This window comes from Pelophylax lessonae, assembly GCF_965119305.1.
Source record: "Pelophylax lessonae genome assembly, chromosome: 4".
In the NCBI taxonomy this organism is placed as follows: domain Eukaryota; kingdom Metazoa; phylum Chordata; class Amphibia; order Anura; family Ranidae; genus Pelophylax; species Pelophylax lessonae.
The window spans coordinates 121,053,810-121,067,254 of NC_138771.1; the positions used below are offsets into that span (position 1 = coordinate 121,053,810).

General features: G+C 39.1%; 1 protein-coding gene across 1 annotated transcript in view; it reads right to left on the minus strand.

Annotated features, from left to right (window-relative positions):
- LOC309552294 (long-chain fatty acid transport protein 2-like) overlaps positions 1-13,445 on the minus strand; it is a 179,278-nt gene that overhangs the window by 112,094 nt on the left and 53,739 nt on the right. The window contains exon 2 of the mRNA XM_082253189.1: positions 10,323-10,532. Within this exon, the coding sequence (XP_082109315.1) occupies positions 10,323-10,532 (210 nt within the window). The remainder of the gene's footprint in view (positions 1-10,322; positions 10,533-13,445) is intronic.

The window sequence follows — 13,445 nt, forward strand, 5'->3', positions numbered from 1 at the left end:
CACTTCCCGCAAACTCACGTAGATCTACATGATCTGCAAGAAGTGGTTGTACTGGGGTGATGCCTGCAGCTAGAGGCATCATCCTGGTACCATTTTTTTAGAGCCGGCGGTCGGCTTTCAGGTGGTAATGGGCGATGCGGCTCGGGAGCCGGCGGTCGGCTTTCAGGTGGTAACACTCGATGCGGCTCGGGAGGTGCTCGGTCGTTACCCCAGCGAGAGGGAGGGAATACACCCCTCCTCCCGCCGCCTTCCGCGGCTCTGCCCGGGTCTCCTGTCCTGCCGGGAGACCCGAGCAACCAGCTGGCACCTCCCCTGGCTGGTTGGAGTCCCAAATGAAGCTGGAATAAGCTTTGATCGGGTCTCTGAAGATGTAACCCGGAAGCGGCGATAATGACGTCACGTCCGGGTTACTCTGCGGCTAAAGGCAAAGAATTTAAAAAAGTGACAGTGTTAAAAAATGCAGTTTTCAGCATTTTGATTACATTGAAGTGCAATGAAGGAATTTGGGGTCTTTTAGACCCCCGATCCCTCCATAAAGAGTACCTGTCACTGCCTATTGCTGTCACAAGGGATGTTTACATTGCTTTTGACAGCAATAAAAGTGATCATATTTTTTTCTTTTTTAAAAATCTGTGCTAAAATTCTAAAATTAAATAAAATAAATAGGGAAAAATTTTATAAAGCGCCCCGATCGCCATGAGCTCGCGCACGAAAGAAAATGTATACGGAAGTCCCGCCCACAAATGAAAGCGCTGTTCAAACCACACATGTGAGGTATCGCCGCAATCGCCAGAGTGAGAGCAATAATTTAAAAAAAAAAAGAGCTACGGTCTAACTCTAAACTGGTAACCGTTAAAACTTTTTAAAGTGTCGCCTATGGAGATTTTTATTGAACGTAGTTTGTCGCCATTCCGTGGGTGTGCACAATTTTAACCAATAACATGTTCGGAATCCATTTACTCTGCGTGACATCATTTTTCACAATATACAAAAAAATGGGCTAACTTTACTGTTTAGTTTTTTTTAAATGCAGTGAAATGTATTTCTTCAAAAAAAAAATGGCGTTTGAAAGACCGCTGCGCAAATACCGCATGACAAAAAATAATGCAATCACTGCCATTTTATTCTCCAGAGTCTTTGCTAAAACAATTTATATAATGTTTCGGGGTTCTAAGTAATTTTCCAGCAAAAAATACTGATCCATACTCAAACGTGCCATCCTTTGAGAGTGCTATGACTCCCATGTGCATCATCATTCAGACAGCCAACGCCTGCAAACCTGGAAGGAAGACAGGGTGAAGAAGGAAGCTCTGGTAGCAGTGACAGCGCGCCACTGGAGGGCTTCATTATAGGGTAGGTCTTTTCTAATGTGCTAGTATGGGATGCATACTAGCACATTTCGACAAACTTGCAGGGGACCAGATTTTCTTTTTTCTTCTTGTTAGAGATTACCACCTCTTTAACTGGTGAAGATGATCCTCTGTGGATTGGATTTCATGCACAAAAGAACTGAACACAGGGTGGAAGAATTTGTTGTTATTGAAAACTGAGAGATTCACAGAAGGCGTGAAATGGATGCTTTGTATTTATTTTTTTTTTTTTGAATGAACACTTTTCCAGATTTTATCACAGGTTGTTGGCGCACTGGATACATTAGTATACATGTCCAGGTACTGGTTTATGTTTATTTAGGAGCACATACAGGTTTATATTTTTTCTAGGAGCTCTTCATTTATATCAATGTCATTCATCTTTTGTTGTGTGAATTGTTTAAGCATTTATGAGTAGGGATGATCGAACGGTTCGGGTCCACCATCAGTTCGGCCCGAACATTGGGTGTTCGAGGTTCGGCCGAATTTAGAACTTTTTGCCCAAAAAGTTCGGAATTCGGCAACCAGAACCGACCAAAATGCAATGGGACAGGAAATGGGCTTTAAAAGCCCGTGATTGGACCAGAACCATTAGCAAAAGCCAATTGAGGGGGCAGAAGAATGCTAGGAATGTGATTGGAGTGACTAGGGGGTCTCTAGACCAATCATTAGTGAATACGCCCCCCAGTATATAAGATAGCCCCCGCCAAATTCCTAGCATTGTTATACTTCACATGGAAGAGAGTGGAAGCAGTTCTGTTAATTTTACTTTAGAAGTGTCATTTAGCATTTATTAGTGTGAGGAAAGGGATATCTAGTGTAGTTAGAGTGCTCCTTTACACTTTAGTTAGCTTCAAAAATTTTGTTTCTGTAGGGAAAGTATGAAGTGTCAGGGTGACCGTAATGTAGTGTAGGGTTAACTGACTGCTATGGCAGGGTGACCGAACCCTTCCATACCAGGGTGACCGTAATGTAGTGTAGGGTGAACTGACACTGACTGCTATGGCAGGGTGACCGAGCCCTTCCATAGCAGGGTGACCGCAATAGAGAAAAGTTATTTTCTCTTAGCTGACTTTCGTTTCTGTAATATGGCTTCGCCGCCGCCAGCATTTTTGGCTGCAGGCGTTGCTAGTGCTTTTTTGAGCACATGTTTGGAGTCAGAAATGACATCTGAACATGTGTATAGGGGGTATATATACACACCAATGTCTATATATATACACCTGCACATATACAGGTGTGAAAGGGGCAGAAAAAACTACTTGCGCTAATGAAATAATTAACACCAATATATTTCTGCTCCTATCACACCTATATATGTCTAGGTGTGTATATACATATAAGTATGTGTGTATATACACCACTATACACAAGTTCAGATGTTTTGCCTGCCTCCAAAGAACCCAAAAAAATGCCCAAAAACGCTAGCGTCAAAAAAAAAAAAAAACGCCCAGGTGTATTGTTGCAGGCATTTTTTGGGGGTTTTTGGAGGCAGGCAAAACATCTGAACTTGTGTATAGTGTACCTGTGAAGTTTAAGCTCTGTAGCATGTCCAGAACCAGAAAAAAAGATAATTTTTCATTAGAGCAGGGAACTTGGGACCCCACTTTTACACTTATATGATTTTTTTGGGGGGTTCTGGACATGCTACAGAGCTGAAACTTCACAGGTACACCTTTTAGACCCCCCAGACACAAAATCACACAAAAAAAGTTCTTAAAAATTGTCATTTTTGATAGATTTTTGATAGAGAGCCAATTATTGAAAAAATAAAAAAAAATAAAAAAATAAAAAAAAATAAAAAAAAATCTTTGGATTTAGTATCGGGGGGGGGGGGGGGGGTGTCTAAAAAGTGTACCTGTGAAGTTTCAGCTCTGTAGCATGTCCAGAACCATAAAAAAAAAAAAGATCGTTTGTATTAGAACACTTTCAGCACAGGTAGTTGGCTTCTCGCTTTTCACACCTTGCCGGTTTAATAGCAGGCGTTTTTTTTTGGGCATTTTTTGGGGTTCTTTTGAGTCAGGAAAAACATCTGAACTTGTGTATAGTGCTATATATACCACTATACACAAGTTCAGATGTTTTGCCTGCCTCCAAAGAACCCAAAAAACTGCCCAAAAAAACCCTAGCGCCAAAAAAAAAAAACCGCCCAAGTGTGTTGTTGAAGGTATTTTTTGGGGGTTTTTGGAGGCAGGCAAAACATCTGAACTTGTGTATACAGTACCACTATACACAAGTTCAGATGTTTTTCCTGACTCCAAAGAACCCAAAAAAATGCCCAAAAAAAAACGCCTGCTATTAAACCGGCAAGGTGTGAAAAGCGAGAAGCCATATTCCATATCTATAATTGCACAAATACAAACGATCTTCTTTTTTATGGTTCTGGACATGCTACAGAGCTGAAACTTCACAGGTACACTTTTTAGACCCCCCAGATACTAAATCCAAAGACATTTTTTTTTTTAATTTTATTTTTATTTTTTCAATAATTGGCTCTCTATCAAAAGTCTATCAAAAATGACAATTTTTAAGAACTTTTTTGTGTGATTTTGTGTCTGGGGGGGGGGGTCTAAAAGGTGTACCTGTGAAGTTTCAGCTCTGTAGCATGTCCAGAACCCCCCAAAAAAATCATATAAGTGTAAAATCGGGGTCCCACCATCCCTGCTCTACTGACAAATTATCTTTTTTTTCTGTTTCTGGACATGCTACAGAGCTGAAACTTCACAGGTACACTTTTTAGACCCCCAGATACTAAATCCAAAGACATTTATTTATTTATTTATTTATTTATTTTTTTAATTTTTTAAATAATTGGCTCTCTATCAAAAATGACAATTTTTAAGAACTTTTTTGTGTGATTTTGTGTCTGGGGGGTCTAAAAGGTGTACCTGTGAAGTTTCAACTCTGTAGCATGTCCAGAACCCCCAAAAAAAGATCATATAGGTGTAAAAGTGGGGTCCCAAGTTCCCTGCTCTAATGAAAAAGTATCTTTTTTTTCTGGTTCTGGACATGCTACAGAGCTGAAACTTTACAGGTACACTTTGTAGACCCCCCAGATACTAAATCCAAAGTCAAAAATCAAAAAATCTCTCTCTTTTTTTTTTTTTAATTTTTTCAATAATTGGCTTTTTTATCAAAAATGACAATTTTTAAGAACTTTTTTTGTGTGATTAATAGTCCCTGGGGCAAGACCCAGAACCCTAGGCACTTTTTAGGGGCATTTATTGGGCTTTAAAATGGTGCTTTTTGATTACAGAAGTTCGGGTCCATTGATTTCAATGGGGCTCTGAAATCCGGGCCGACCTTTCGGGTAGTTCGGATGTTCTGGCCGAACCGAACTTTTCAAAAGTTCGATCATCCCTATTTATGAGCAGTGTGATATTGGGGATGTTTAGCTCAGTTGTAGATGCTCTTTTTGTGCAGGGAGTCCATGTCACACAGGCATTATCATCAACTTTATTTAGCACATATAAATGAAAAACATACCGAGCCACCTGGCTCTTTCTTGTCAGCTACCTCTGCTTGCTGGAGTCCAGATTGGGGAGACTGCTCCAGGTGAGATAGATGTCAGGTGCTGGTCGGATCCGCAATCCAAAGCCGTATGAGACAGAAAAAGGTGACTGCACTCCGATGTAGATCAAAATTGGAGTATGTTTATTCCACGTCAAACAATAGGCAAAATTTAAAACATCACACTGTGAGTGCAGGACAGAAAAGGTAGACGCGTTTCACGACTAGAAATGTCGCTTACTCATTACCAAGTCCATTCTGGATGTGCACCGACCACAGATAAACACATGTATGCAGCTGAAACTAATCAGATTCATTAGCTGGCTGTTCATTCAAGTAAACCGTTGTTGAGAATCTGTGGCTTGATTGCACAAACAGGATGGCCCCAAATAAAACCAAATCAAACACACAATAGTGATTGGATACAGCAAACATTAATATTAAAAATTCAAGTCAATATAAAAATGTAAAACTGGTGCTGATCAGGAATATGAATATACAATGATTGTGACCCACATAAAGAATACTGTCATATATTTCACATAAATACACTAAGATCGTGTGACAATAAAAATTCATATGGAGACCATCATTAGTGACATAGGTGCTTGTTGGATAGTGCTAGAATGCACAAAAAATGAGGTAAAAAATGAAATGTGAAAATTATAATCCATATGAGGATATAGACAAATAGGGTGAAAAGATATATACACTGTGCACGAGATCACTAATCGGTACTAAATCAAAAACATTGTAGCCGATTTGTACAGAGCCCCGGTGTGGTATGTGAAATTGGGGGAGTATGTATGGAGTGAAAAAAAAATATATAAATAAAATTATAAGATGGAGAACTCCAACCCAGAATGTGAAAACACTGTTGATTAAATAATATATATGAAAAATATATATAGTTAAGTGTGTACATATATAGGTGAACTAATAATATATATGTGAATACATAAAATATAATATATAAGAAATATTGTGTTTGTTTGATATAAAATATACCATGTTGTTATAAATTTACCGCAATGAAATCCCATTATTGTGACATCTCATATCACTATAAAGGATCATACAATGGAGTTCAATTGCACACATAATATTTCATAAACTAGTTCAATAAACGGTGTTTAAAACCACAATATATGAAAACTCGCAGTATAAATATACTATTGCTGTTTAGCACTACAGAAGTATATTGCTTGTGAGTATAAAAAAGGGGGAGAGAGAGAGCGGGTTAAGTCAGACTACATAGCAATTTGTTGGATCCAATAGATCTGATATGGAGTAGCTTGATTGCTGCTAAAACACCCGATGTCTCAAATCGGCCCGTGTGTGGATGGTGTGGGAGATCATCCAATCCAATCCAAATCTGCCAACCAATAGGTTCAAAAAACATATAAAAATATATAAAAATCCGTTCCCATTGTGGAACCATATGATTAGAAAATATATGAAAATACCTCATAGGTTGTGGTTATTAGATTATGGATGGTGGATGAGAAAGCCATAATTTATTGTTCGCTCACTTGCAAAGAGGCTAATTACTCCCACACATCCCAATGACGGGGAAAAAAAACAAGATTGGGAAAAATCTTGTTTGGACGAACCTTCCAAAAACTTTAGGTCAAATGTATTTAGGATAAATTTTAAAGTGTAAGTACAACTGTATGCCTATCAAATTGTGCAAAAAATTGCACAATCATAGAGTAGTAGTTGTATATAAAAACGTCTGCAAAATGCATTTCAAAGACAGGTCTCGAAAAAAACTTTTTAGGGAACATGAAACCAATTATTGTATGTATATAACCATATAAATGATATTGGATATCTGGATACTTCCACATAGTCAAACATCATTAACAGTTGTCAGTTTCAAACATTGGTTTCAAGTATAATGTTATCAAGTATGAGTATGTGGTTTGCACAAATTTATTACTGGATAAAATTAAGTATAAAATTAAGTATAAAAGTGTGTCACGTCCCACTCAAAATTCATGCCTTCAGGCAACCGTGTACGGAGCTTATATATCCAGAAAACCTCCCTTTTACAGAGTGTCTGGAAAATATCTCCCCCCTCTCTTAGGTTTTAAGATTTTCTCTATTACTTGGACCAATACTAGGGAAGTGTCACCTCCATGCAAATCATTGAAGTGACGAGCCACATTTGTCGATTTTAAGCCTCGGATGTCACTTAGGTGTTCCCTAAATCTCTCCTTTAGTCTCCTGGTGGTTCTGCCTACGTATTGTGTTAAACAATTTTTGCAAGTGATCAGATATATAATGTATTCAGTATTGCAGTTAAAGAATTTATTAAGCTTGAAGGTCCTACCGCTAATAGAGGATTGACTTGCATTTTTTAATATTAATGTTTGCTGTATTCAATAACTATTGTGTGTTTGATTTGGTTTTATTTGGGACCATCCTGTTTGTGCAATCAAGCCACAGATTCTCAACAGCGGTTTACTTGAATGAACAGCCAGCTAATGAATCTGATTAGTTTCAGCTGCATACATGTGTTTATCTGTGGTCGGTGCACATCCAGAATGGACTTGGTAATGAGTAAGCGACATCTCTAGTCGTGAAACGCGTCTACCTTTTCTGTCCTGCACTCACAGTGTGATGTTTTAAATTTTGCCTATTGTTTGACGTGGAATAAACATACTCCAATTTTGATCTACATCGGAGTGCGGTCACCTTTTTCTGTCTCATACCTCTGCTTGCTCCAGACTTCTCGATTCTTTCCAGCCCCCTAGACTCACTGTCTTCCTTAGTCTACCAGCCTTTCACAGTCCCTGGGCATATAAACCCCCTTACACGGGCTGCAATCTCCCACAGGACAGACAGTTTTCCTGACATAGGTCTGTCTTCAAACAACAGCAAGCTGCTCACACTCCACCTTCCACCACCTACTGCTCTCTCCAGCCCCTCATTATATGGGCTGTGTGCACCTGGGCACGCACCCTGCTGGCTGTCCACAGCACCTGGATACAGGGTTGGAGATCCTATCCCAGCCAAAACTCTTGGGAATCTTCAAACTACAGAGCCCTATCCATTAATAGAAAAATCCAGAGAAAGCTGCAAGAGCAGTTTTCTCCATTTAAAATCTATACTCTGTAACCTTGCAACCAGCAGACATGTAAACTATTTCCAAAGGGACAGAGCCTTGCTTTGTCATAGTGAATAACACTTTAAGTGCTGTGCCATATGAGGTTTCAATTGGCTTAGATGAGTTTTACAGGTTCTGAGATTTATACAGCACTGCCATGCAGCAAAGCCCTACTGGTAAAGCAGAATGACCTGATCATTCTCTGCTGGAGTTCAATAATACTACCAGAGCCTGAAGAACAGAGGGATATCCTCTCAATGGGGATATACCTGGTCAAAGTAACAACTGCTAAGGGTGGAATATTCCCTTATTTTTGTTAGTCCCAAGGGTAGCCACCACAATCGGTGTGAGGTAGATGCCCAGGTTCGCAAAAACATTTATAAAAAACCCAAAACAGGTATAGAAGCACTCACAGGACTTGCAGCAGAAATAAACCAAAGCAACAGCATTTTATTGTCAATGTTTCGAATCTAGAGATGAGACTATCTTTCCCAAGACACCCTTACCTTTGTTAGATTTCTTCTCATTTTTGGTTATGTTTTGAGCTGAAAATACAAGATCTCCCAATGGGGAAAAACAGTCATAAAGACCTACAATTGTGCTAACCCTTTCCTGCTTTATCCAAACATAGAGGTTCTACTTTAAATTGAAGGCAGATCTCTTTACTGTCTAGTAAGTTTGAGTTGAACTGTTTATTTTGTGATTTTGTCTTTAACATATTACTAGTTTAATACAGGGAGTGCAGAATTATTAGGCAAATGAGTATTTTGACCACATCATCCTCTTTATGCATGTTGTCTTACTCCAAGCTGTATAGGCTCGAAAGCCTACTACCAATTAAGCATATTAGGTGATGTGCATCTCTGTAATAAGAAGGGGTGTGGTCTAATGACATCAACACCCTATATCAGGTGTGCATAATTATTAGGCAACTTCCTTTCCTTGGGCAAAATGGGTCAAAAGAAGGACTTGACAGGCTCAGAAAAGTCAAAAATAGTGAGATATCTTAAAATTGCAAAGCTTCTGAAGCGTGATCATTGAACAATCAAGCATTTCATTCAAAATAGTCAACAGGGTCGCAAGAAGCGTGTGGAAAAACCAAGGCGCAACTGAGAAAAGTCAAGCTTGCAGCTGCCAAGATGCCACTTGCCACCAGTTTGGCCATATTTCAGAGCTGCAACATCACTGGAGTGCCCAAAAGCACAAGGTGTGCAATACTCAGAGACATGGCCAAGGTAAGAAAGGCTGAAAGACGACCACCACTGAACAAGACACACAAGCTGAAACGTCAAGACTGGGCCAAGAAATATCTCAAGACTGATTTTTCAAAGGTTTTATGGACTGATGAAATGAGAGTGAGTCTTGATGGGCCAGATGGATGGGCCCGTGGCTGGATTGGTAAAGGGCAGAGAGCTCCAGTCCGACTCAGACGCCAGCAAGGTGGAGGTGGAGTATTGGTTTGGGCTGGTATCATCAAAGATGAGCTTGTGGGGCCTTTTCGGGTTGAGGATGGAGTCAAGCTCAACTCCCAGTCCTACTGCCAGTTTCTGGAAGACACCTTCTTCAAGCAGTGGTACAGGAAGAAGTCTGCATCCTTCAAGAAAAACATGATTTTCATGCAGGACAATGCTCCATCACACGCGTCCAAGTACTCCACAGCGTGGCTGGCAAGAAAGGGTATAAAAGAAGAAAAGCTAATGACATGGCCTCCTTGTTCACCTGATCTGAACCCCATTGAGAACCTGTGGTCCATCATCAAATGTGAGATTTACAAGGAGGGAAAACAGTACACCTCTCTGAACAGTGTCTGGGAGGCTGTGGTTGCTGCTGCACGCAATGTTGATGGTGAACAGATCAAAACACTGACAGGATCCATGGATGGCAGGCTTTCGAGTGTCCTTGCAAAGAAAGGTGGCTATATTGGTCACTGATTTGTTTTTGTTTTTGAATGTCAGAAATGTATATTTGTGAATGTTGAGATGTTATATTGGTTTCACTGGTAAAAAAAAAATATTTGAAATGGGTATACTGTATATTTGATTTTTGTTAAGTTGCCTAATAATTATGCACAGTAATAGTCACCTGCACACACGGATATCCCCCTAAAATAGCTAAAACTAAAAACAAACTAAAAACTACTTCCAAAAATAGTCAGCTTTGATAGTAATGAGTTTTTTGGGTTCATTGAGAACATGGTTGTTGTTCAATAATAAAATGAATCCTCAAAAATACTCATTTGCCTAATAATTCTGCACTCCCTGTATGTTTGAGTAAAGAAATGCGGCATTATCACTAAAACAAATCTAGATAAGAAAGACATTTATGTTAACCTGTAGTTCCCGATGTGTAAATATACAGAACGGTGGTTCGTGGAGAAATATGTGATCTGAAGGATTCTGGGACCGGATCTTCAGAAGAAGCTTCCACTTTGTCAAGTAGACTGTGTGTTCCATCATTAAAGGAATCTCTGTTTAGATAGTATACCAGCACTCCTTCTTCTAAAAGAGTAGGCAACACTTCGTCTATGGCATCCTTTAGTACTGTGCAAAAAGCAAAAGATGGTGTTGGCTTACAGCAAGAAAAGATTCATTAATGCAAATACTCTCAATTGGCTCTTACAATACCTCAGAAACAAAGACAAACTTTACATTGGCATATAAGAATACATTTTTAAATACAGGTTTAAAAATAAAATAATTTACTATATGAAAGCATAAAAAAGTTTGTTTTACTCCACTTTATCAGGCAAATTGGCATTTTTGTCTTTGAGTTGTTATAGGGAGCAAATCGTGTTATTAAATTCTGGCCATTTCTAAAGCTAATAGGTAAATTATTGTCCAAAAAAAAAAAAAAAAAAACATAGGAAACGGGGCACTGCCATGCGAGCTTAATGCCAAAAAATTAAAAAACACCATACAATGGGTAGAGGGTCTTTCTATGCGGCTTTAAGGGGAACATTGAAAATACACAAATCCATCAAATAAAATGCTTGGTGGATGACAAATAGTGTGTGGTGTTTTACAACAGTACAACTTTTACAGTCTCAACAACCGTGTATACTGACAGCGTATGTTTGGCTGTTGAATTTAATTTTTCTTTTGCAATTAGCTTGGGTTAAATAAAGTAGCAGCAACCCAATTTGATTCACTTCAGTTCGAAAAAAAGTAATTTTTTTTCCATCTAGTTTTAGAAGTGACTTTTTTTTCCAAGCAGTGATAAGCCCACATTGACTGTCAGTAGAAACTTGGGCAGAAGTTCGCTGTAGCTGTCCTTGTTCTGACTGATGCAGAATTAGGAGGCCACAGATGATAAAGAACTGTAAAAACTGGCCAATAACAGGACATATTTAATGAGGGAGAATTGGCTGAGATGGATTAGAGAAATAAAGTGCAGGCAGGTGTCATACTACAAGACTTAAAAGACTGCAAATGATACAGTAGTTTAAAATTGGCCTGCAGCAGGTGCATTTTATTAGGCAGGGCTAGGCCCAAGTTTACTACAGACAAGCACATGCTAGGACTTTACAGAAGCACAGGATAGGACTTTACAACAAGAATGAATTTACTGCAGAGAACATGAAAGTGCAAAATTGGCCAGCAGCAGGGCAGTTTTAATCTAGGATAATAGGCCTAACTGGTGTACGCCCAACTATTATTTTTCTATGGAGGTAGGAGGGTGTGGTAAATATGAGTCCGATAAAATGAGGTCGTTTAGGTGCATACAGTTCTAGTACTTTTTTTTTTCAAATAATGCAGCAGATGGTCAGTAACAAGTGAGTAATGAACTTTGAGCAGCCCGAATTTAAAAAAATAACACAAAATAAAAAGAAAACCCCTTCAAAAATTAAAGTAGGTTAAACCTAAATTAGGCCCCATCAACATAAAATAATAGCCAGTATTATTATTATTTCAGGTACTTATATAGCGCTGTCAATTTACGCAGCCAACAAAATGAACTCTCCAATCCTCCTCACCCCATCCCTAAGTAGGGCCTATTTTTTTTAAAGCATGCTAGTTAGCAACAAAACTAATTGCTATGTATGGGACAGCAGCTAAAGGTAACCGCTTACCACAAAACCACAAAATACAATTAAAGACAAAAAAATCCTTAACAATAAGAACATGAAAAGAGCAGCTAGCTGCTAGCATGTTCATAGCATAGAATTGTATGTATCCTTTCCTACTGATACCTAATACCTTCCTATTTAGTTTGACAAATTTCCCTATACTTTCTATAGGCAACTTCAATTTCACTTACATTATGCTTGCTCTGTGCCCCCTTTTATCAAATGGGGCTGGCTTATCCAAAAGTCACCTTATTGACCATTCTAAGCCTGCTGGTCATAGTTGAAAAGTTATGGAGGGCAGTGCTGCTGGGTGAATCTGCACAAAATTTGCTGGGACTGCAGATTTCAAACCTGCAGCATTTGCCTCGAACCCCATGGTAGCAGAAAACTAAACCCTACTTACAGAGGATGGCAGCGATTGCTCAGGCAACCTTAGAGATTAGAAATAGTAGATATTGGCTAGAAAAATCCTTCTAGCTAGAGGATTTGTCTCTTAGCGGGCTTAAGCAGAGTTTTAATACCACTGTTCCCCACCCTAAGGCCCCTTTCACACTTATGCGACTTGTCCTGCGGCTTGGGACTGCAAGGTCGCATGACAAGTCATACACCATGATTTCCAATGAATACCGTTCATATCTGTTCGACTTCAAGTCGCAACAACTTCAAAGTAGTCCCTGCATTACTTTGGTCCAACTTTGATGCTTTTTGAGGTCCAGAGACCTCAAGATTACACAGGCATTGCTTCAAGTCCAGTCCAAATCGCAGCAAAAAATTGTGGTAAAACCACGGCATAATCGCGCAACTTTTAGGTCATACAAGTGTGAAAGGGGCCTTAGTGACCAGAACATAGTACTTGCATTGGGTCAGTGTTATACTGTACAAGGAATAAAAGAACTCTGCTGAGCAAGGTTATCATGTACACTGACAGTGTAAAAAACACTTTTGTGAAAGATAGAAATATGTGTTTGACAGAAGTGCTAAATTGAAGGCAGCCCAGAAGTACATGTAACCTTCTTTTGGCGGCATATCCCTTTTAACCACAAGAAAGTTTTGGTTAGGTAAAATTGCTTGCTATAAATATTTCTGCAAAGAAAAAATGAAATCTAAAATACAACAGAGATGTTTTGTTCATAATACCGGGTAACCCTGCCTTACTTGCCATTAGGAAGTTCCATTACCATTGCAGTTTTACAAGGGGTATGTCAAATTTTGCTTTTATTTCAATCCATAGTGCATTTCTGTGTATTACTATTATGCACTCAATTCCCTCTACACTGCACCTGACTTTTTATTTTTAAGTATAAATATGGTAAAACTGACATCCCATACATAGGTAGGCATTAAATTGCACTTGGGCTTTGCCTGGCACAGAATCGATTTGCGGTGG